This window comes from Chiloscyllium punctatum, chromosome 5, assembly GCF_047496795.1.
Source record: "Chiloscyllium punctatum isolate Juve2018m chromosome 5, sChiPun1.3, whole genome shotgun sequence".
NCBI lineage: Eukaryota > Metazoa > Chordata > Chondrichthyes > Orectolobiformes > Hemiscylliidae > Chiloscyllium > Chiloscyllium punctatum.
In genome coordinates this window covers 105095686-105120531 of record NC_092743.1, presented here as the reverse complement: position 1 = coordinate 105120531, position 24846 = coordinate 105095686, and the positions used below count along the sequence as shown (strand labels likewise).

At 39.9% G+C, this 24846-nt stretch overlaps 1 protein-coding gene across 6 annotated transcripts in view; it reads left to right on the top strand.

Moving 5' to 3' along the window:
• The first annotated feature begins 10993 nt into the window (after nucleotides 1–10993).
• Nucleotides 10994–24846, top strand: part of col14a1a (collagen, type XIV, alpha 1a) — a 216094-nt gene continuing 202241 nt past the window's right edge. For 5 of the 6 annotated variants that reach the window (XM_072570944.1, XM_072570943.1, XM_072570942.1 and 2 more), the window contains exons 1-3: nucleotides 10994–11169; nucleotides 15928–16056; nucleotides 23811–23927. In XM_072570944.1, coding sequence (XP_072427045.1) covers nucleotides 15966–16056; nucleotides 23811–23927 — 208 coding nt within the window. In that variant the 5' untranslated portion in view covers nucleotides 10994–11169; nucleotides 15928–15965. The remainder of the gene's footprint in view (nucleotides 11170–15927; nucleotides 16057–23810; nucleotides 23928–24846) is intronic. The other variant, XM_072570947.1, reaches the window with a different exon arrangement.

Below are 24846 nucleotides of genomic sequence, written 5' to 3'. Positions count from 1 at the left end.
GGCCTCTTACCATTCTCCAAATTGCTTTTGCTCCATTAGGACTGCAACATCATTTCAGCTTTCTGAAATTTGGACCTCTTTTTCCCAATCGGGAGATTCCAGATGAATGCTCTCCAATCTGATATTGATGTTTAGAGACTAAGTTACAGAGCTTCTGCTAATGAGGATACCTTGCCATTATTTCACATGGATAACAGATGTGGCAGTTGTCAGGCACCTTCTGGGCTTCATTTCAGCACCAATAGCACTGTTGGTGACTCCTTTGATCATTGAGAGTAGAGTCATGAGGCGGTAATCGGCCAGATTGGACTTGTTCTACTTTTTGTACACAAGACAAATTTGGCAGATGGAATATAATGTGGGAAAATGTAAGGTTATCCACTTTGGCAGAAAGAATAGAGGAGCTGAATATTATTTAAATGGAGGAAACTGCAGAAAGATACAAGACAGAGAGATTTGTGAGTCCTTGTCCATGAATCACAAAAAGCTAGCATCCATTTTCAGAGGGTAATAGAGAAGGCAAATGGAATGTTGGATCATTATTTCAAAATGAATGGGGTACAAAATTATACAAGGCAGTAGTCAGACCACAGTTAGAACACTGTGAATAGTTTTGACTCCCTTTTCTAAGGAAAGATACATTGGAGGTTCAATAGGCTGATACTAAGTATGGAGGGACTGTCTTATGAAGAGAAGTTGAGTAGATTGGAATATAGGATAATGAGAGGCAGCTTTATTAAAACATACAAGATTCTTAGGGAGTTTGACATGTTACATGCAGAAAGTTTTTTTTTTCCCTTGTGGAAGAGTTTAGGTCCAGGGGGCATAATCTCAAAACAAGCATTTGCACATTTAAATCAGAAGAAGTCAGAGGAGACATTTATTTTCTCTGAGGGTTGTGAATCTTTGGAACTTTTTACCACAGACAGTTGTCAAGGCTGGGTCATTAAGTAATTCAAGGCTGAGATAGATTTTGAATTAGTCAGAGAATTCAGGGTTATGGGGGAAAGGCAGGAAAGTGGGAGACTATCAGGCCATCCATGATCTTATAGAGTGATGGAGCACACTTGATTGGTGGAATGGCTTACTGTTGTTCTTGTACCTTCTGGACTAACAGAGCAATCCAGATCTACAACAAGGTGGCTAACTTTTAAATTGCTTTTGGAAAGGCTCAACCACCCACTGCAAAAAAATGGGGTCCACCTACACCAGTTAGACTGCAGCAGTTCAAGGAGTTAACTCACCACCACTTTCTGTAGGACAGTGAGAAATGGGCAATAAATTTGTTCATTGGCTTTGCCAGTGATATTCATGTTCCAAGAACAAGGAAAATAATCTGATCCAATTCCCAGCACACCCATGGGAATGTTTCACAGGAGCAGGAATGGGGTTGCCTGAGTTGATGAACCCCTTATTTTCTGAATTCCCAGCCCTCATCTCCAAACCTGCTTATATTGGACTGGGAAAATCCAGTCCTTACTAACTAGAGAACTCTTTACTACAGCTGTACAATGTCAAACACATCATGCCCTGGCATCATCTCTGACAATAAAATTAGGATTACATCTGGATGCTATCCAACAATATTATGAGCCTGTTTATTTAACCTTTCTATGCATGTTGGAACAGATTTCAGATGGATTCAATTGACCTTCCTGTCAATAGACGCATACATTTTTCAGCACTAGTTACAACGGTGTGATTGCCAAATGTAACTCAAAGGCTCAGGGAACGTAATGACAAGGATCTTGAAACTAAATAAAGGAAACTACAGTGGTATATAGTGTGAGCTGGCTATGATTAATTGGGAAACATCACTTCTTAAAAATTCTCTTGCAGGATGTGCGTGTCGCTGACTTGCCAGCATTTATTGCCTGTCCCTAGTTGCTCTAGAGATGGTGGTGGTGTGCTGCCTTCTTGAAACACTACAGTCCATGTGCTGTAGGTAGACCCACAATTGTTTAGGGAAGGAATTCCTGGATTTTGACTCAGTGACATTGAAGGGGCAATGATATATTTTCAAGTCAGGATGGTGAGAAACTTGAAGGGTAATTTGCAGATGGCGGCGTTTCCATGTAGCTGCAGCCCTTGGCCTTCGAGATGGAAGAATTTGGGAGTTTGGAAGTTGCTGTCAAAGGGTCTTGGAAGGATTCCTGCAGTGCACCTCATAGACTGTACACAATGCTGCTTCTGAGTGTTGGTGATAGAGGAAGTGAATGCTTCTGGATGCAGTGCCAATCAAGTGGGCTGCTTTATCCTGGAAAGTCCTGATGAAGGGCTTTTGCCTGAAACATCGATTTTTCTGCTCCTTGGATGCTGCCTGACCTGCTGTGCTTTTCCAGTATTACTCTAATCTTGACTCTAATCTCCAGCATCTGCAGTACCCACTCTCGCTTTGTCCTGGAAAGTGTCAAACTGCTTGAATGTTGTTGGAACTGCATCCATCCAGGCAAATGGGGAGTATTCCAACACATTCTTGACTTGTGCCTTGTAATGATGGATAGGTTTTGGGAGGTCAGGAGGTGAGTTACGTCTATATTATTCCTAGGCTCTAACCTGCTCTTGTAGTCATTGTATTAATATGGTGAGTACAGTTGAGTTTCTGGTCAATGTTTACCACCCAGGGTGTTGATAATGGTGGATTCAGTGATGGTAACACCATTGAATGTCAAGGGGCAGTGGTTATTGGAGATGGTCATTATCTGCTGATTGTGTGGCATGAATGTTATTTGCCACTTTTCAACACAAGCCTGGATATTGTCCACATGGAGTCATAGAGTCATAGAGATGTATAGCATGGAAACAGACCCTTCGGTCCAACCCGTCCATGCCGACCAGATATCCCAACCCAATCTAGTCCCACCTGCCAGCACCCGGCCCATATCCCTCCAAACCCTTCCTATTCTTTTACCCATCCAAATGCCTCTTAAATGTTGCAATTGTACCAGCCTCCACCACTTCCTCTGGCAGCCCATTCCATACACGTACCACCCTCTGTGTGAAACAGTTGCCCCTTAGGTCTCTTTTATATCTTTCCCCCTCACCCTAAACCTATGCCCTCTAGTTCTGAACTCCCCGACCCAGGGAAAGACTTTGCCTATTTATCCTATTCAAGCCGCTCATAATTTTGTAAACCTTTATAAGGTCACCCCTCAGCCTCCAACGCTCCAGGGAAAACAGCCCCAGCCTGTTCAGCCTCTCCCTGTAGCTCAGATCCTCCAATCCTGGCAACATGCTTGTAAATCTTTTCTGAACCGTTTCAAGTTTCACAACATCTTTCCGATAGGAAGGAGACCAGAATTGCATGCAATATTCCAACAGTGGCCAAACCAATGTCCTGTACAGCCGCAACATGACCTCCCAACTCCTGTACTCAATACTCTGACCAATAAAGGAAAGCATACCAAACGCCTTCTTCACTATCCTATCTACCTGTGACTCATCTTATTGGATTTGAACGTGGACTGCTTCAGTATCTGAGGAGTCGTGAACGGTACTGGACATTGTGCAATCATCAGCCAACATCCCCATTTATGACCATGTAATGGCAGGAAAGTCATTGATAAAGCAGCTGAAGATGGTTGGGCCTATGACACTGCTCTTAGGAACCTCTGCAGAAATGCCCTGAAGCTGAGATGATAGACCTCCAACAACCATAAGCATCTTCCTTTGTGTCAAGTATGACTCCGACCAGTAGAGAACTTTCCCTTTGATACCCATCGATACCAGTTTTGCTCAGGCTCCTTAATGCCACACTCAGTCGATTGTGGCCTTGCTGTCATGGGCTGTCACTCTCACCTCACCTCTGGAATTCCGCTCTTTTGTCCATGTTTGAACCAAGGCTGTAATGAGGTCAGGAGCTCAGTGGTTCTGATGGAACCCAAACAGGCATCACTGAACAGGTTATTGCTGAGTGGGTGCTGCTTGATGGCTGGTTTCCTCCCACATTCCAAAGATGTGCAGTTAGGTAGAATTTCATAGAAACCTATAAAATTCTAACTGGATTAGGCAACACAGGAACGATGTTCCTGATGACCAGGCCGGCCAAAACTAAGGATACAGGGGAGGTCATGTAGGAGATTGGTGTGTCTGTGGAATTTTCTACCACTGAACATGTTTGAGGCCAAAACATTGAATGTTTTGAACATAGAGTTCAATATACCATATATACTCATGTAAAAGTTTAATTTTTTAGACTATTTTTAAAGGTTCAATTTATAGTGTCGACTATTACATGGTCACCAATTTTGTGGGGCTGAAATTCATGCTTCAGTTCAAAATACTGTATTATTAACAGAAGTTGACCTGATCACTCAACTAATCCCGGGTGTTACAACATGGGATGAACCCCACCTGCTAATTTAAACCAGCAAAACTGAAATGATTTCCCCCGTGTGGTAATCTGAAAATTCAAGAGGCCAAGAACTATTTAAAGTAAAAAGTCACAACTTTATTTCTTAAAGTCTAACAGAGAATAATTAATTAACAACTATTTACAACTCCTTTCTCTAACCTATTCTTTTACTTTCCCCTTCTACAATACTAGTCCAATAAAACCGCGATTAAGATTTACTAAAATTCAAATTTCAAAACCAGGAAGCTATTGAATCTTCCCTTTGTGTGTTCCTCTGTAGATTTTCTTCTTCTTAGGATTTCTCTTTCACAGGTGGTTGATAGATAAATGTACCTTTAAGATGTCTAATTTTCCGGGCAGTCTGCAGATGTTGGTGGTTTGTCAGTTCTCCTCTCAACTGTTTACGTTTTCCAGGTCTTATACCCTCAAAGCATCGGATGGTGTCATTGGTTTTCAATATTGTCAATATATTAAATTCAAACATGATTGGAGTTTGGTATTTTTGGGGGTATAATTTAAACTGATTGGCCTTATTTGAATTTGTTTTTGTCTCCAGGCAACCAGCTACCCTAGCTGCTGGACCAAAAGGTTACATTGTATCTTGTTCAGAATACATGGTGCTGTCAGGTAGTTCTGCTAGCTTTTAACTTTCTTAGAGGTGTGGTACACTTCTATACCTTCCTAACACCTCCCCCCTTAAGAAAAAATGAACCATCATAATGAAAAGATGGCTTCACTTTTTTTTCTATTCTGTAAACACATTACCCTACCATACAAATAACTTTAATTTAAGTTCACCTTCTTCCCAAAAACCTGTACAACATGTACGATTTTTAAATTAAAAGTCTGTAACATAAGACTCCAATGAAACAGTCTCATATTCTTACCTTTAAACCGTTCTAAGAATGTAAGATGATTGTGATCTGTATACACCACCATCTCCGACAGATTATTTGTGACACACACATTAAAATGTTGTAAGACCAGTAACAAACTCAATAGTTCTTTTTCGATCGTGGAGTATTTCCTTCGGTGGATGTTGATCTTCTTTGAAAAGTAACCAACTGGCAGTCCATTCCTGATGAAGGGCTCCAGCCCAAAATGTCAATTTTTCTGCTCCTCAGATGCTGCCTGACCTGCTAGACTTTTCCAGTAACATACTCTCAACTCTGGTCTCCAGCATCTGCAGACCTCACTGTCTCCAACTGGCATTTCAAACCCATCCTCATCTTCCTGATGAGGAATCATCCTCAGCTCCAACTCCTATATCACTAGCATCAAGGGCAACTTTAAAAGGTTTTGAAAAGTTTGGTGTAGCTAAAACTGGTTTTGGTGGTTAATACTGATTTCAAATGGTTGAATGCCTCCTGGCATCGTTCTGTCCACTGAAACTTTGTGTTCTTCTTCAGCAAGTCGGTTAACAGTGCCACTACACAGCTGAAGTTAGGAACAAACTTCCGATAGAATCCACTAAATCCTAAGAATTGAAGCACCTCTTTCTTCGAGGTTGGACGTCACCTCTGCTTTCAAGAATTTGGTTTTATTTGATTTTATCACAAGTTTTGCTTCTTGTCGTCATTCAAAGAGCTCTGCTCACTGTACCATATGATCTTTCCACGACTTACGAGAGGTTACCACGTCGACCAAATAGATTGTGCAGTTTTGTTAACCCAGCCACAAATTTGTTCATGAGTCTTTGGAATGTGCAGGTGCATTCTTCATTCCAAAGGGCATCACTTTAAATTGATATAGCCCATTTCGGGTGACAAATGCAGAAATTTCTTTTGCTGTCTCTGATAAAGGTACCTGCCACTAACAATGTATTAAGTCCAACTTGGTGATATAACTGGCTGGTCCAACTTTCGTGATATAGTCCTCCAATCTAGGAATTGGATATGAATCCGATTTTATAATAGTGTTGACCTTCCAATAATTCATGCAGAATTGTGGACTCCTGTCTAGTTTGGGAACTAATATGATCGGTGAACTCCACTCGCTCTGGCTTGGTTCAATGATGTCCTCGCGAGCATGGTCTCCACCTCCATTTGGACCTGTCTCACTTTGAAAGGATTAAGCTGATAGGGATGTGTTTTATTGGAGCAGTATTCCCTACACCTACTTCATGTTCAATAACATTAGTCCTCCCCATCTGATTCTTACACATGTCCTCATGCTGCAGTAACAAAACTTTCAACTGCGTTCTGTGCTCCTGAGACAGAAGGCTTACTAACCTACCCCACTCCTCAAGGACTTCTTCATTTTTAAATCTATTTTGAGGCACATCAAAATCAACATCATCTAGATTTGATTCCTCATTCTGTGGGGCAGTAACTAACACCTGTTTCTCCAGTTCTTTCTCTCTATTATAATACGGTTTCAACATGTTCACATGACATACCCAATACCTTTTTTTTCTATCTGGCATCTTTAGTAGATAGTTCACCTGACTCAACCTTTTCTCAAGTTGATAGGGACTACTAAACCTGGCTTTGAAGGGATCTTTGGTATCACTGTTAACAGTACTAATATGTCATCCCCTTGGGAAAATGTATGAGTCTCAGAGCTTTTATCTGCTACCTGTTTCATTCTACAGTATGTCCTCTTTCGGTGCTGTTTAGCTCATGCTGTTTAGCTAACTCACCTATTTGATTTAGTCTGTCCCTCACCTCTTATACATAATCTAAGTGTGAGATCTCCAACTTTGGTCCTGTTAATTTTCTTTAATTAATTTCAAAGGACCTCTCACTTCAGGCCCAAATATTAATTTGAAGGGAGTGAACTGAGCAGATTCATTTGGGGCATCTCTAATGGCAAATAATATGAATGGATACCTTTATCCCAATCATTTGGGTAATCCTGACAGTATGGTCTCAATATGGTCTTCAAGGTCTGATGCCACCTTTCTAAAGCTCCCTGGAATTCAGGATGATATGCACTAGATTTAAAGTGCTGTATACCTAAGCTATCCATAACCTCCTTCAACAGCCGAGCAGTAAAATTTGACCTTTGGTCTGACTGAACCTCTCTGGGTAGCCCATATCATGTAAAGAAAGCTACTAACTCCTCTACTACCCTTTTTGCCTTGATACTCCATAATGGAATTGCCTCCGGAAATCTGGTAGATACATCCATTATGTTTAAGAAGTACTGGTTCCCACTTTTAGTTCTTGGGAGGGTACCTATGCAATCAATTATAACCTACGAGAAAGATTCTTCAGATGTGGGAATTGGCAACAAAGGTGCTGGTTTTATTACCGCCTATGATTTACTTATCATTTTTGCATGTATGACACATGCATGTATAACCTTCGGCAAAGGTTAACCACATCCTTGTGCAATCCAGGTCAATAAAAATGCTTTTGTACCTTAGCCTGAGCCTTTCGTAACCCTAGGTGACCTCCTACAGGTAGGTTATGTGCTATCCGTAACACTTCCTGTCTGTATGCTACCAGCAACACAATCTGGTGCACTCCGGCCTATTTCTCCTCTGCACTAACCTGCCATGGTCTCCATTTCCGTCCTAGGATTCTATCTTTCAGATAATAACCCTCTGGAATATTCTCTGCCTCCTTTTTGGAGTACGCATCCACATATATATCTTCTATTGTCTTGTCTTGCTATTGCAAGTCCTTTAGCCTTTCAGGACTAAACACTTCTGTCTGACCCTCTGCCTGTTCAGGTTTTTCCTGCACCATTACATCAAACAGGGTGTCCACCAACTGAACCTCAGCTCCTTCATCTTTCTCTTTACTTTTCACTTCATGTTGTGACTTATGATAGTGGGATCTGGTTAGCACACAGTCTGGGAAAATACAAGGATATTTCTGTTTTAATTCCTCAGTTTCTTGACCTTTCTTGGGCTTCTCCACAACAAGGGTGTCACTTCCACCTTGTATTCTGCCAAATCATTCCTAAGAACAAACTGAATTCCTGGAACTGACACTCTGTCAGTCACCACTGTAACTTCCCCAGTCTTGAGTTGGCACTCCAACCTGATCTTACATTGGGGAACGGTAAATTTCCGTCCAGCTATCCCACAAATTACCACAATCTCAGGTAACAGGTCTGAAAGAGTCCATGTTCGCTTGTCCCTTATTCTCAGAGACTGATTAGATCGTGTATCTCTCAAAATTATAATTTCTTGTCCTTCTCTCCCTGTTCTTTCTGAATAAACTTTACCCACAGCAGTAAATTCTTTGTAGAGATCAGGTACTAACTCCTTACCCAGCCCCTCTACTGTAGCTCCTTGGCTGTTTTAGATTACATTACAGTGTGGAAACAGGCCCTTCGGCCCAACAAGTCCACACCGACCCGCCGAAACGCAACCCACCCACACCCCTACATTTATCCCTTACCTAACACTACGGGCAATTTAGCATGGCCAATTCACCTGACCTGCACATCTTTGGACTGTGGGAGGAAACCGGAGCACCCGGAGGAAACCCACGCAGACACGGGGAGAATGTGCAAACTCCACACAGTCAGTCACCTGAGGCGGGAATTGAACCCAGGTCTCTGGCGCTGTGAGGCAGCAGTGCTAACCACTGTGCCACCGTGCGCTCTTCTTGGGGTCTCCTTTACTACCTTTACTAATGCCACTGGCTTAGCTTCTTTTACCACATCTTTTCCCACAGTGCCTTTCTTTAATGACTAGCACTGTGTCTTTACGTGTCCCACCTTCTGGTAGTGAAAACACCTTTTCCCAGTGCCCTTCTGAAACGACTGGCACTGTAATTTTCTGTGTCCTACTCCATTACAGTGAAAACACGTGAGGCCTTTCACTTCCTTTCCACCCTCTTGGGCTTCTTTTTTATCCTGTGGTAAGTTCTTACCAGTGCTCTCTACTCTTGGTTTCGGAGTGTAGGATCTCCCCTTCTCCTAACTTCTATCCCTTAGAGGACAAAATTCTGGCTGGAAGCTTGTCTTATGCACCAACATGTCCTCATCTGCTAATTCTGCTGCCCTTCTCACTTCCTGAACTTTCTGTTGCTTCACGTGAATTCTTACCAACTCTGGAAGTGAGTTTTTAAACTCCTCCAGCAGACTAATCTCTCATAGAGCCTCAAAGGTCCTATGTATTTTCAAAGCACACACCCATCTATCAAAATGACTATGTTAATTCTTTTGAACTCAAATTTAAATTTTTCATCTTTGTTTTCAATTCTATTCATAGCCATGTCTCCTCCCTATGTTCCAAGCTGTCTGTCCTCCATTCTGTTCTTTTGAACATTCTGATTTTCACCATTTCATAATTGGTGGTCAGGCATTAAACTGCCTGTGCTGAATTTATGGAATTCCCTCTGTAAATCTCTCTCTCCCCCGTCCTTATTTTACCAACCTCTTTGAAGCTTCCCTTTTGACCAATTGTTTGGTTACCTATCCTAATATCTCTTTATGAAAATCAGTGTCCAATTTTGTTTGTAACACACCTGGAGATGGTTTACTAGTTTGAAGGTGCGATTGTTACAAATGCAAGTCTTCATAGGATGGTTAATTTTAAACTGTTTCTTTTAATTTAGGATAAGACAGAATGTCCTAGGATGAGGATGCAAATCCTACTGGAGTCTGTCCACAGGCAGGCTCATGTGATTCAGTTGCCACTGGGATAGTGGACCAGGTTGAAACTCACAGAAACACAAGTCTCCTTTAGACACTCAAAAGACTGGACACTGGTCTTGCTGGCTACAAACTCAGTGTCAGTCAATCAGAGAGCCATGAAAAGGAAGATCAAACGTTGTTAGTGTCCAGCAGCAGAAAAAGCACGATACTGTTTACCACTAGCACAGGGCAGAATGCTGGTGAGAACTGTTTCACTGTTTGGTGAGATGGGACCTGTGTTGATTTAGAGATCTAGGAGTCACCAGAAGTTGCCTTGCGACTAGACGTCAGCTTGATTATACATTGAAGATTGAGTGAAGAGATTTGTGAAAAGATACCATATGATGCCTCTTGGTGGAGCAGGAGAAGAAATCCTGCAGAATTGCTGGAGAAAATGTGGGACTTTATTAGAAGACTATGTAGCTGCAGTGCACATATAAATGTGGCAGGGCTTTTCAATTGTGGTGATTGATAAATTGGAGCTATCTTTTCAGTAGATTAGTGCATTATTTATCTACTCAATATTGTTGAGTCACTATTGATTTTGGTTTGTTACACTAAAAGTAAAGTTCTGTGTGATTCATGGAATAGGTAATCGGGAAAGTCATATTTCTTGAAGAATTATTTATCTCTATATGCTATGGGTGGTAAGTAAGGAATATGCATGTCTTTTAGTGCTGGTGTCAAAGAAATTCAAAATTACTTTCCAAATTGCTAAAAGAACTAGTTTGAGCATTATACTTCTACAGTGAGTGGTCCCAACCATTCTCCTGTTTTAACAAATTGGATCACAGCAGTTGAGAAATAGCGTACCTAAAAGAGTTTTATGGCTGGTGTTTGTGGCCAGACACATTCCTTGCCTCAGTGTGTTATTACATCTGATTCCTTGAAAACGTGAGATTGTGTCCTGGTTTTCACCCTCATCCACCTTTTTCTTTGTCTCCCTCTCAAAAGAATCTGTCAATCAGGTTTTTTGGGGTGTGTTTGTCGAGTCTTTCATTGGCTGGGACTGGGTGGGGGTGTACCAGGGGAGCTGGGGGCTGGGTACTGAGTTTTGCGCTTGTGGAGTGAGAAGGAGATAGCATCAGATTGAACAGGTCTCGCAGTCCCATACACTGGGAAAGTGAGGGAGCTGTCACCTCTGGTGAGGGGAAAGTTTTGTTTTGTATAACAATAAAGCAACCGACTCTTACATTAGTGCTTCCTGTCTCTCAAAGGTAAGGAATTCTCCTAATTATTTAACGAGATAACCATTTCTATTTATGTTTAATGACAAAGTCGTTTCGGGAATGATAAGGGGAAACGCCTACTCAAATGTAAATTAAGATCTTTATAAGTTTGGAGGTTTGACTTTGATCAAGTCCTCTTCCAGTAAATCTAAAGTAAGTCTTGTAGACATCTGTAAATCTGAAGATGGTGTTTGCTGTGGTCAACTATCCTAATATCAATTAACACTTAAAGCAAAGATGTGGACAATTATTGAAGGGGGTTTTAATAACATTTTCTCCGGGAAGGTATTCTGGGGCCAGCTGTTACTTTTTGGACACACATCTGTTTGGCTCTAAGACATGTTTTTGTGTTTCCCTGGATACCTGCCCTCTAAGGGAGAGTTCGATCTACAGATTATGCCCTGACTTGCTCCCTCTCCTGTCGCTCGCGTCTGCTGGTAGAGTTTAAACATTGCAATGAAATTTTCTCCCCAATCTCCCTGCCCAGCGATCAAAAGCGGCGGCGGCCCCTTGCAATTATTTCGCTCATTGTGGCTTTGAACTCCCAGATTGAACGAACAACAGAAAAGTACTCGCGTTTGTACCTTTTGTTTTTGCCTCCCGCGTTACCCTTGTTTTTTTTATTTTCAAAACACTTCTCTGGGGAATGCGGGTTTCAAAATTGCAGAAAGAAATCATCACACGCTTCCGGTGCATTCAATCTCACGGGAATCGCGCTCAGAGGCGGATGAATTGGACTGAGTTTGCGAACCGTGGACTAAGTCCCAGACACAACGTGGCTCTTATCGCGCGGCAGGGAGTTCACTAACACACACAGGGTGCCCCGGTTTCATTGGAGGGTGCCCAGTTGCGATTGTTGCAAGTTCCTGTGTGACTGGGTGAACTGATATTGTTTATCTTCACGCCACCTGTTGGCAACAACATCCTGTTGGTTTTGAACCCGGTTGATTTCAGTTTGAGTTGGAGAGTTAGCAGGGTCTACTACTGGGGAAGGATCGGGAAAACTGCCCAGTCATCCTCAGCTCGTAAGGTCAGGACTGGGGATGTTCACCAATGATTGCACAATATTCAGCACCATCCGTGACTCCTCACAAAGAGGTCTATGTTCATATGCAGAAAGGGCAGGACAACATTCAGGTTTGGGCTAATAAGTGGAAAGCAACATTGTGCTAGACAACGATCATTTCCAACGAGAGAGAGTCTAACTATCTCTTCACATTCACATTCAACTTCACATTCAATGATATAACCAGCACTGAATCCTCTGCTATCAATACCCCGGGGGTTACCATTAAACGGAACTGGACTAGCCGTATACAAATGTGGCTAGGATTTCTATGATAAGTAAATTTCCTCCTCTTCACCATCTACAAGTTTCAAGTCCGCAGTGTGATGGAATACTCGCCACATACCCAGATGAGTGCAGTCCAACAACACACAGCTCAAGACCAATCAGGACAAGGCAACCCAACTGAATGGCACCCCATCCACTACCTTCAATATTCACTCATTGCACCACTGATACTCAGTAGCAGCAGTGGATGCAACCTACAAGATGCAATGCAACACTCAAGGTTCCTTAGAAAGTACCTTTTGAAGCCAATGACCTATACTATCTAGAAGGACAAGAGCAACAGATACATGGGTTCACAACCTGTAGGTTCCCCTCCAGGCCACACACTATCCTGCTGTTTTGTTAGTCCTTCATGGATGTGGGTGTCACTGGCTGGTCTGGCATGTATTGCCCATCCCTAGTTACCTTTGAGAAGTTGGTGTTGAGCTGCATCTTTGAACAGCCACAGTCAATCAGCTGTAGTTGGACCTGCGGTATTGATAGGGAGTAGTTTCTAGGGTTTGGAAATCTAATCATCATTCCTTCACTGTTGCTGGGTCAAAATTCTGGAACACCCACCCTAACAACACTGTGGGTGTAGCTGCACCACATGGACTGCTGCAGTTTTAACAAAGCAGCTCACTGCCAATTCTCAGTTCCAATTCAGGATGGTGCAATAAATGCTGATTCAGTCAGTACTGCCCCAAATCAGTGAATGACAAAAACTGACAATGACCGGTGTTTCCATGTGCAGCATTTTCTAAAACGATTACTGAATACCCTGCTTCTTGAAGGATTCCCAATTGAACTTTGCCCTGTGACATTGCTTGTTGAGAATTGCCTTTCTACACAATTTGAGAAGCTGGGAACAGGCCAGTTTTTATACTGGCCACTTTTGGAGACGTCTGGATCACGATCTTAAATCCTGAGAAAAAATGGTTCCCTATAGCATCAGTGTATACAGGGCATATAACAAAATAAGTTTGATCCATGTCAAGTAAATCTGAAAAGGCACTATAGGTAAATCGCTCTGGATCAATGTTACAAGGATTAGGATATGAACCAGGCGAACCACTCCAACCATGAAACAGTCACAGCAGGTTTTATTTGGCGTGGGTTTGGATGTAGGGGTTGCTTTTTTTCAGAATTTTGTTTTTATGATCTTGGGCGTAGCAAAGATGAAATTTCAGTTTCCTTTGTAATTTACCTGTGCTTCCTCTCCAGACTCAGGAGATTAAGTAGGTTTTTGTTACAATTCATGTCACCTTTCAGTTAACTTTTGATCTTTTTATTTGTTTGAAAAAGACTGTTTGGGGTAAACTTAGTTTTAAGTTATACTTTAAAGCAACTTGCATTTACAGTATCTAGGACATCTTTTAATGTAGACAGGATGCCTCCAAAGAGTGCAAACGATCAAAATTTATCATTAAACCACACAAGGTTCAAGGGGAAAAATATAGATAAAAGACAAAATTAATTATTTTTTAAATTTAAGTGCACTTACCATTCAGAACAAATGAATTAACAGTTAAGTTAGGGTTTAAAGGGCACAAACTTTAGCTATTATGAAGACATGGGTTCCAAGGAGATCAAATTGGGAACTAAATATTGAAGGACATGTGACTTTCTTGAAGGACAGGCAGGAAAGAAGGTGGAGGAGTAGCTTTGTTGGTGAACATATAATAAGTTAATAGCAAGAACTGATATTGGATCAGACGATAAAGAATCCATATTGGTGGAGGTAAGAAATAACAAGAAGAAGATACTAGGAGAAGTAGTCTATAGACTGCCTAACAGTATCTGATCTGTAGGACAGAGAATGAATCGAGTTATAATGCAGGCACTTTTAAAAAAGGCAATGCATTATTCATGGGTGACTTTAATCTTCACGTAGATTGGGAAAATCTAGACACGAGGAAGATTTCATTCTGTGTTTGAGACAGTTTTCTAGAACAACATATTGTGGATCTGACCAGGGAATCAAGCAATATTTAATCCGGTAATCTGTAATTAGGTTGGTTTAATAAATTATCTCAGAGTAAAAGATCCTATAGGGAACAGTGACCATAATTTTGCAGAATTTAGCATTCAACTTGAGAGTGAGAAACGTGGGTTGGAAACAATTGTGCTAAATTAAAATAAGGGTAATTACAGAGAAGTGAGGGCAAAGTTGACTGGGGTGGACTGTGAAAGGAGTTTGATAGTAAAGGTGGTTGAGGAACAATGACAGAAAAGTAAGGAAATAGTTAATGACTCCCAGTAAAGATGTATCCAAGTGAAGAAGAGTTCTAGAGGGGATAGACAGACCATGGTTAATGAATAAAGTGAAGGATAATATCAAAATTAAAAAAAAAACACACAATTTGGCCAAGATTAGTGGTAAATCATCGAGTTTGGAAAGTTTTAAATGCTAACAAAAGATGACCAGAAAATAAGCTATGAGAATAAACCAACACATACTATAAAAATGGATAGCAAGAGCTTCTTTAACTAGCTGAGAAGAAAGCAAGGGGCAAAAGTGAACATCGGTTGCTAAGTGAATGAGGCTATGGAAATAATAATGGGAGAGCAGGAAATGGCAGCGAAGTGATCTGGAGTCACATGTAGGTCAGAACAGATAAGGACAACAGCTTCTTTCCGTAAAGGACATTAGTGAAACTAGTTGGGTTTTTCCTACAATTGATAAGGTTCCATGATCACTGTTAGACCCTTAATTCCAGACTTTTATTGAATTCAAATGCCACCATCTGCCATGGCAAGATTTGAACCCTGGGTCTCTGCATTAATACCTGATCATACCTTCACGCGATTGCCTCTCTGCTCCTCTACTTGTGGCATCTTGTGCATCTCTAAAGTTAATGGCTCCATCATTTGGTGGCTATGCCTTCAGTTGCCTAGGCCCTCCCATAAAAACTCCTTAAACTCTCTCCTTTAAACTACTATTTATAACCTAATTCTTTGATCAAGCTTTTGACTACCTCTGCTAATATCTCCTTATATTGCTTAGTATGGAATATTATTTGATTAAAATGCTGCCAGATAAATGCAAGCTGTTATTGTTATGTCTTTGTATATAATTGACATGCAGAGTCACAACTGAAGTTCCCGTAACAACCAGGGGAGGAGCTCAAGTCATAATGAATTCATCAACAAGTCAGACTTCACTATGTGAGAGTACAGTAAAATGGTTTACTTCATGACGAAAGTTGACATACAAAAATGTTGCATACGGGCAGGACTTATCTTAAATTACTGATGATGGAATGATACTAACTATCGATTTTTCCAATTTGGTGGCCAATCTCTCGAATGTGATAATGTGCTGATCTTAACCGATTGAAGGGAATGTGCTTTAATTTTAAGCTAGTTGTGATCTTTCCCTGAGAAATACTGCTTCTTTGTTGATTTTACAGGATTGCTGAGTAAACCCGGCCACAGGCAAGATTTAAATATGTTGGTCCCTGGACACAGAATAGGGACCTGTCTGCTCCTGGCCATTGTAGCAGTGACAGCTCATTTCATCAGCAAGGCACAGGGTCAAGGTAATTGTTGACAAGATAAAATAAATGTTTAAGAAATCCCTCTGATGTGCAGATATGGACAAATCAATTGATTTGTAATCTTGCAATCTTTTATAATACATTGTACATGTTAATTTTGATTGTTATGATCATGCTTTTTAAAGTAATTCATTAGTTAATTGAAACAGAACATGTGAAATAATTATTGAAATATGCATTAATATATTAACAATGTAAAAGTTGTAATTAACCCTTTTTGTGACTATTTCCAATATGCACAGCATGATTAACTCGTTTGTCTGATTGGAATAATAGGTAATCATTTCATTTTTTTCCTGTAAAGCTGGAGTAAGTGCATGTTTCATTTCCAAGATGTGTTTTCATTCTTGTATGTAAGGTACTACATTCAATATTAATTTTGCGGAAGAGTTTTACACAATCTTGTTCACATTTGTTTTGGATCAGGATATCACAAGGATTTGCAGCACCTGCCATTTAAGCCTGCCTCATACCTGACTGTCAGCACTTAATAGGCCTTGAACCCCATTTACACTTGCACTTGTAGACACAGGCTTTCCTTTTGCTTCAGCACAACTTGTAATGTAAGCCTACAGTTAGGTTCTGATCTAACTGAAATGAAAGGGTCAGGTTTGATCTTGCCTTTGAATTGAATGCAAAAATTTAGCTGCTTCTGTGGAGTGCAGTTGAGGTAGAAGGTCAGTCATGATTCTATTGATGAGTGTCACAGCCTTGAATGAACTGTATGGCGTCCTGTTGCACCTATTGATTATGTTCCAATTTGCAATCTTCTTCAGGTTGGTGTAGTACTGGTTAGACGCTTGATATCTTAATAAAGATGTGCAACCATTGTTGGTGGAAATAGAGCTGTAATTCCACAAGCACAGTAACAAAGTAACATTCCATAGTTGTATCAATTGATTGGTTAGGCTTAATTGTTTATAGGTTAGTAATAGTTATACTTATCAGCTGTAAATCAACTACACATGTTGAAAATAGGATTGCAATGTGGTAGGGTCATTTCAACTGTTGATGGTTAGTGTAATTCACTCGCAATATGATCATTATGGATAGATGAACAATTGGGACAACATAAGGCTTTAAGATCACCTGTTGGCTCATAACATATTGCATTTTATTTTACATCTCTCCTCCTGATGGCAGGCCTTTTAAATTATTGATTGATTTAAGGGCACCGAGGCTGCAGTTTTAGGAGAGTTTACTTGTCTCCTCGAGATTTCTAAAATGAGAACCTCCTCTCAGGAGGATTTAGCGACACCATGTAGTGGTTGCCACTCTGTTCTAAGTATTGCCCTTGGGAAGCACAGTTATCGGAAATATGAATCAGCATGGTCTAATGCTGATGTAAGTTTTCTCAGTTTGTTCTGTACTAATCCATTACCTGTGCCTGGCAATGGCAGCATTTTAATTTCCTGCAACACGGGTGATGCACAGTGGTATGCAAGGAAGCATCATTTGGTGTTACGGACAGTAACCTTGCTAGTGCACTTTGTGGAATCATCATAGATAGAAACAGAAAGAGGCTATTGTCCTTGTGCTTGATCTTTGAAAGAGCTATTCAATTCCCACTCGCCTGCTCATTCTCCATGACCTAAAAACTTCTCTTAAGTACTAGGGACTAATGCACAATTATTAAAGTTTAAAATTGAGCTTATTATAATTATGACTGTGTTTCGGCAAAATCAGATTCAGAAAAATGTTTGGAAGGTCATAGCAGTGCTCCAGTCTTTCAGCACATTGTGCCTGCACTGGTTCTATTACCTAGTGCCAATTTCTTGCCTTTTCCTCATATCCCATCACATCATTTCTATCCAAATAATCATCCAATGCTCTCTTGACTACCTCAATTGAACCGGCTGCCAATACATTTCCAGGCATTGCAATCTATATCCTAACTATTTGCAGTGTGGAAAAGTTTTTTCTCCCATTACCTTTGCTTTGTTTGCATATCACTTTAAATTGATTAAATTACCATAAGAATTTCATTACATTCTGGCCATTTTCACATAATGTGTCCTGCACTTTTAAATCACTGCAATTTGCTTGTTAGGTGCTCATCTGGACTCCCCTTAGTTCTTCATATTTTATTTATCTTTAGTTTTTGCAAGAGAAATATCTGACATCATGTTCTCTTCAAGAATGTTTGTCCTTCATATAAATGCATTCCCTGAATCTCAGACGAACATAAACTCTGCTCTGATTATAAGGCATTAGAGCAAAGTAATTATTTTGGAGATCTAATGGTTTGAAAATACTAGCTCAAAAGGAAGGAATTGATACAAAGTCAGCTGCTTTAATAAAATGTATAATATTGGATTTTTTTTTGCATTGGGAGATTTTTGTTACAGTACAAATATTATCATTTGTATGGTTTAATTGCATGGTAACATGGTGAATTAAATATACTGTTAGTTTCTTTTGCAATTTAAGAATAGCTTCAAAATTCCTTCGCAAAATTCTTAAAATGTCGAATGATGTACTGAACACCCTTCACAAAGTTCTTAAAATGGACAATTCATAGAGTACAGGTAAAGTCACCGCAGGGCTGCTACCAGACCATAGAGCTGCTCCCTCATTAGAGAGAGATGTGGTGGTTTAACTTGTGGGTTACCACTCCTCAGGCATGGGGTATGGTTGGAAAGGAGATTCCTTCAAGATAACCTCAGCTGGTATAGGAATTACATCCACTCTGTTGGCATCACTCTGCATTGTTGTTCAGCCAAGTGAGCTCACCGAATTTATAGGATGATAATATACAGCTAACCGCTTCCAAGTAATTTAGGTGATTTTGCTAAGTAGAAGAAGAGCTCACTTTGTATGATGATGATTACATCAGTAAAATGCTTAGAACCAATGTGCATTCATAACTCAGAAAGTATTTGCTTCAAAATATAAATGAAGTGTTGGCGGTTGTTACAGAGACAAAGAGTTGTTCAAGTGGATATCAATTCAAAATGAATAATTAAAGCTATACCAAATAGCTCAAGTGTTAGAACTGGATTGCAGTGGTTTAAGAAGGCAGCTCACCATGGCCATTTCGAGAGCAAATAGAAATGGACAATAAATGTTGGACCAGCCAGTGACATCCACATCCCATGAATGAATTAAAAGAACAATAAAATAGAAATGCAGCAACTTTTGAAAATTCCACCTTTCCTGTCAAGCCAGTAAATGCTTGTTGGTGTCACTTTTTTCCCCCATGTTACACCTTTTCCAACACGTTTTTAAATGTGGGTTATCTGTGGCAAATTAACAGGAAATTGCGATGATCTTCAAATGAATTAAATTTTTTCAGCTGTTTCACATCACCATTGGTATTAAACTTCCTTCATTATGATAGCCATGGCATTGCACTGGGAACTTAACTGATAACCTTGTAAGTTGACAGCCAAGAACTCCCTCATTCAAGTTGAAATCTGTAGTCAAAACAGCTGGGCACATTAAGTTGCAAACTTCCAAATGTCTGCCATTCAGTGTTTTGGTTCGGTGATTCTAATTAAATGCCGTGACGCTGCACCTTGGGACTAGTCTGAAGTCCTGTAGAAAACAGAAAGAACATGATTCAACCAGTAAATGAAATTCATAACCTTGCAGCTACAAAAAGTACCAATTTCCCAGCATAAAGTAATGTTTTGCACAGGCTGTCATTGGAAATTTACGTTTATTTTGAAGATTTAAGTAGATCTAAATTGTGCAATTAATTAATTCTGTATCATACAAGGTCACATGTCTGTTTCTTGCATCTGCTTACAACAGATCAGCATTTTCGACGTCTAAACACTTGCAGCTTTACATAAAATGGATCCTGTTTTGTGTACACATTAGACTTCTTAGATTCTGATACTTTTTTCAAAGTATTTGCAACAAATGCAAACAGTCAGCACAAGTATGGGCCTTGGAAAGTTAATTGTAGGAAACCAACCTTTGTGTCAGATTAATAAAGATGGCCCCCTTGACAGAGCTGTAGGGCTGCATACCTACATAATTATTTTTCTTTCAAAAGAAACCATTTATCTGTCAAACCTTCAATAGTCTTGGGGCATTTTTTGTTTCTAGTTCAGCATGTTAATAAAGCTGTGGACATCTCAGCTGGGTATTTCGCAGACCCGTACTTTATAGCTGTACATTTCTTTTTAAATGAATCATTTTTATTGGCCATTTTGACACCCAAATTTCAACCCAAATTTGGGTTGGCTCGTAATTTTTAATTTGGGGGGGGGAGCAAGATTTTTGCTGCATGGATAATAAAGTACAACAGAAAAAAAAAGGTGCCATATTCAGGTTGGTAATCACATAACTATCATTTTTTTGTCTTGTTTTTGTCTGTGTTGGCATTCGTTGTCCACTGGGCTCTTGGCAGAAAACAAACTGCTTTGTGCCAAAATGCTTCTCTGCACTAAAATGAATCTCTTCTATATGGAATTCCTTATACTTATTTTTAAAAGTACAGTGTGGAAGCCTGGAGATTATTGATAGATGCAATGGTAATTTTACTGTTTAAGAAAATAACTTGGAAGTTATTTGCTTAATAAACTAAGATACTAACTTCACTCAATGAATCAAATTCTTAAAGCCTGGGCCACTTGTCCTTACACATTTCACCTAGTGTTGACAGGGGTTGTCAGTTGTGGTCACCCTGTTATAGGATTGATACTATTAAGCTAGTAGAGGGCTCAGAAAAAAGTTATCAGGTTGGCAAGAATGGAGGGTTTGAGATATAAAAGTTGACTAGAAAGACTAGGACTTCTTTTATTGGAACATTGGAGGTTAAGGGGTGACCTTATCGAGGTTATGAGAAGCATGGATAAGGTGAATGACAACGGACTTTTCCCTAGGCTGAGGGAGTTCAAAAACTAGGGGGCATGTTTTTAAGGTGAGAGGAACAGGTTTTAAAAAGGACATGAAAGGCAACTTTTTTTTATAGTGTGGTTCGTGTATGAAATGAACAACCAGAGAAAGTGATGGATGCAGGCAGAGTTAGTGTTTAAAAGCTGTTTGGATAAGTTCATGAATAGGAAAGGTTTGGAGGATATGGGTGAAGCGCAGACTGGTGGGACTAGATTAGTTTGGGAACATGGTCAGTGTGGACTGGTTGGACTGAACTGTCTGCTTCCATGTTGTATGACATTATAAATGTAAATTAGGCATGTCCTAATTTTTATCACTTTGTACAATTCAGTATTGGGAATCTTGGCATGCACAGTTTGGAGCAGTACTTCATGTTGAGAGAACATCTTGAGAAATCAGTGTCCTGTAATTTTTGAGTGAAAGAAATAGGATGGGGAGGCTTGGATGTTAAATCAGTGACTTTCTAATATTAGAGCTGACAAGCTAATAACTGTTACTGTATTAAAGGTGCATTTTTATTAGGACACAATATACGATAATCCCTCAATTGGTTAAAAATTGGATGAGTTCTATGAAAGATTTCCACCATCTTAATGCCCAGACAGTGAGCAATAATGACCTATATTTGCTTGAATTATTAAAATAATAGAACCTGCAAGGGCTTTCCCAGGAAGGATAAAGCAAAATTAGGCATGGATACATATGATGCAACTTTAAGTTGCTCTATTCCTGATGAAGGGCTTTTGCCCGAAAGGTCGATTTTCCTGCTCCTCGGATGCTGCCTGACCTGCTGTGCTTTTCCAGCACCACTCTAATCTAGACTCTGTTTCCAGCATCTGCAGTCCTTGTTTTTACCTAGCAACTTTAAGTTGGCCAACCAAAGCTCAACCAAAGTTTTAGGTTTTAAGGAGTGAACGAGATGAAAGAAAAGAAATAGAGAGTGAACATGGTTTAGAGAAGAAATTTCAGAAGGGCCCAGGGGAGCTGAGGCAATGGCCACCACTGGTGAAGCAGTTAAGTTCAGGGATGTGCAAAAGGCCAGATTTATTACAGAAATCTCAAGGTCATGGGCCGGGGAGGGATGAGACCAGAAGGGGTTTGAGAATAAGGATGAGAATTTTATGAAAATCAAGCTACTAATTGTAGTTATAATCCATTGAGGATCAGTTATATCAAATATTCCAGCTGATACAAGAAATATATTTATTTAGTTAGCATACATCGTGTTCTTACCCCCCAGCTTTCTGAAGAAGAGTGTGGAGGCTTTAGTGTTATTTGCATGTCATATTGATTAGGGTAAATAGACAAGGTCTTTTTTCCAGGGTGGGCGAGTCCAGAATTAGAGGACATAGGTTTAAGGTGAGAGGGGAAAGATTTTAAAGGGACCTAAGGGGCAACTTTTTCATGCAAATGGGGTGCTTGTATGGAATGAGCTGCCAGACGAAGTGGTAGAGGCTGGCACAATGAAAAAATTTAAAAGGTATCTGGATGGGCATATGACTAGAAATGGTTCAGAGGAATGTGGGCCAAATGCTAGCAAGTGGGATTAGATTAATTTAGGATATCTGGTCAGCATGGACAAGTTGGGCCAAAGAGTCTGTTTCTATGCTGTGCGTCTCTATGACCCTATTTACGAGAATTTCCATGAGTTAACTGAAATCATTGTCCTGACTTTTCTTTATAGAGTAGTCTTGGCATGTTTAGAGTACTGTGGCGGTTATAGGCTTGTATAGACTGAATATTAGCATACCACAAAGCCGTGGAAGACAGAACACAACATGTCACCCTTGAGTATTTTGAATTGCAGTGCAAACTGTACAAAAAAAATTCCACTTTGAGTTTACGTAATTCATCTGTTTCCTAATAAAAAAATCTCATTAAAGATCATCTTATGGATGACATACTAACAACTGTACCAAAAATAATTTTGTTAATGATTGGTAGCTATCAATAACATATCTAGTTAAGCATAGTTGTATTTTGGCACAAAACCATTAATATTTATATCATGGTATGGATACTTTATGCCTTGCATTGTTTGTTGACTTTAGTTTTTTTTTGAACAAGATCAAGGGTCATAGCTGGGAAGCACGCAAACTGCCAGGCATTTGGGGCTGTAAACGTTCCCTATTCTAATGTGTGCATTTGGATTTGCACAACGTCTCTGCCTAGTTATGACCCCTGAATTTGGCCACTGGAGTTCAACTAATTGAACTGTTTGGGTTTGTGGTGATGGATAATAAACTTGTTCCTGCTGCCTTGTCCAATGGGCAAGTCTTTGAAACAAAAATGGAAGGAGCAGTGGAGGTTTGGGTTAGAATTCCCTCGCCTTCCATCAAAGAAGATGAAATACTTGAAAAATTGGACAATTCTTTTGGATTCTATGTTTGGTGGCGGGGGAAATGCATAGTGTCTTTATGCATTCTGGTGCCATACATGCGCACCTTGCTTTGTCTTTGTCTTCCACTGTGTAGGTCAATGTAGAAACTATTCATGGGGATAATGTGCTTGGAAAGTAGTTTCTCGTTGTTCAAACTAATACAGTTTTTTGTAGTGTGTTTGGGACCGGGGTTCTACACTACAATATGAATAATTAAATAGCTTTGCCCTTAATGAGTTGATCAAAATTGTCATTACTGTGAGTATTGTGAGTGGATTTGAACATTTCAGTTTTTTTCATAGGATTTACAAGCACTCAAACACTACATGTAGTTTAGAACCCTGGTAGATATTTGTAGTTGAGAATGTGTAAGTATTCATTTTAATGAATGACTGACTGTCTGCTTTGTTGACTTGTCCTTGAATTTATTGCCCTTCATGTTCTGATATAATGATGAGGTCTGTTTCAAATGTTTAATTAATTTTTCTTCTTTTTGTACATCTTGTAGTTGCCTCTCCAACACGGTTAAAGTTTACTATAGTGTCTCAGGACAGTGTTAAGATTACATGGAAAGCTCCTAGGGGGCGATTTCAGGAATACAGATTAACCGTGACACCAGTTGTAGGTAAGAAGTTTTGTTTTGAATTTCAGAACATATTGCGACTTTATCCAAACTTTGCTTTCATTTGGTTTGGTGGATTTCCGCCCAGGCCTTGTTTAAAATGAAATCTGTTTAAAAATGACATTACTTGAATATTACTTCTCATATCATTCAATCCTGTATTTATACATGGTTCAAAGGGGTCATACCATGTTTATACATTACTGTGACATTTGTTTTCTAAAAAAAATATATAGGCAGGTTTTATTTGAAAAGGGCATGGGTAGGAAAGTCTGAGCTAAATCCTTTAATGTTCAGGGAAAAATCATCCAAGATTTTTTAAAAAAACATGGACCCTGTGGAGTAATTTTAACCCAATCTGTTCACCAGGAAATTGGGTGCACTGCTGTTTGAAAACCGCATATCAGTTTAGTCTGGCTTGATGACAATATTGGATAAAAGCTATCAAACTATCTTTCCAGCCATTCCTGGTTCCTGCCTGGAGAGTTAGGCTGAAATTATACTTCAAGCCTTTTCATAAATGCAACATTTGCTGGGCAGCACTTATGAACGGTAATTGGTGTGGGAAGTCAGAGATAGGTGTTAGGAGTGAACTGAGAGGCAATCCAGAGTTGCCTATGTCTGGGAAAGCCTACCATCATCTGAATATTTACAAAACAACTTTGGCTTTCACTTTTTAAACAATAGCTTCCTTCTGTCAAGACTTAGTAAATAATGACCACCAAAAAGTGCTGGTATTGGATTACTTCCTAATCAGTAATATTGGAAGATGATTCCAAAGACTAAAAGGTCTGCTGCTATGATAGTGATTAATATTTGGAATGACATTGATTTTCACAGCATCCCCATTCAGCATATCTAGCCAGTGCTATTTTATATTTCCACAAAGGTCTTCTCCCACCTTATTTCAGTTCGCCCTGTC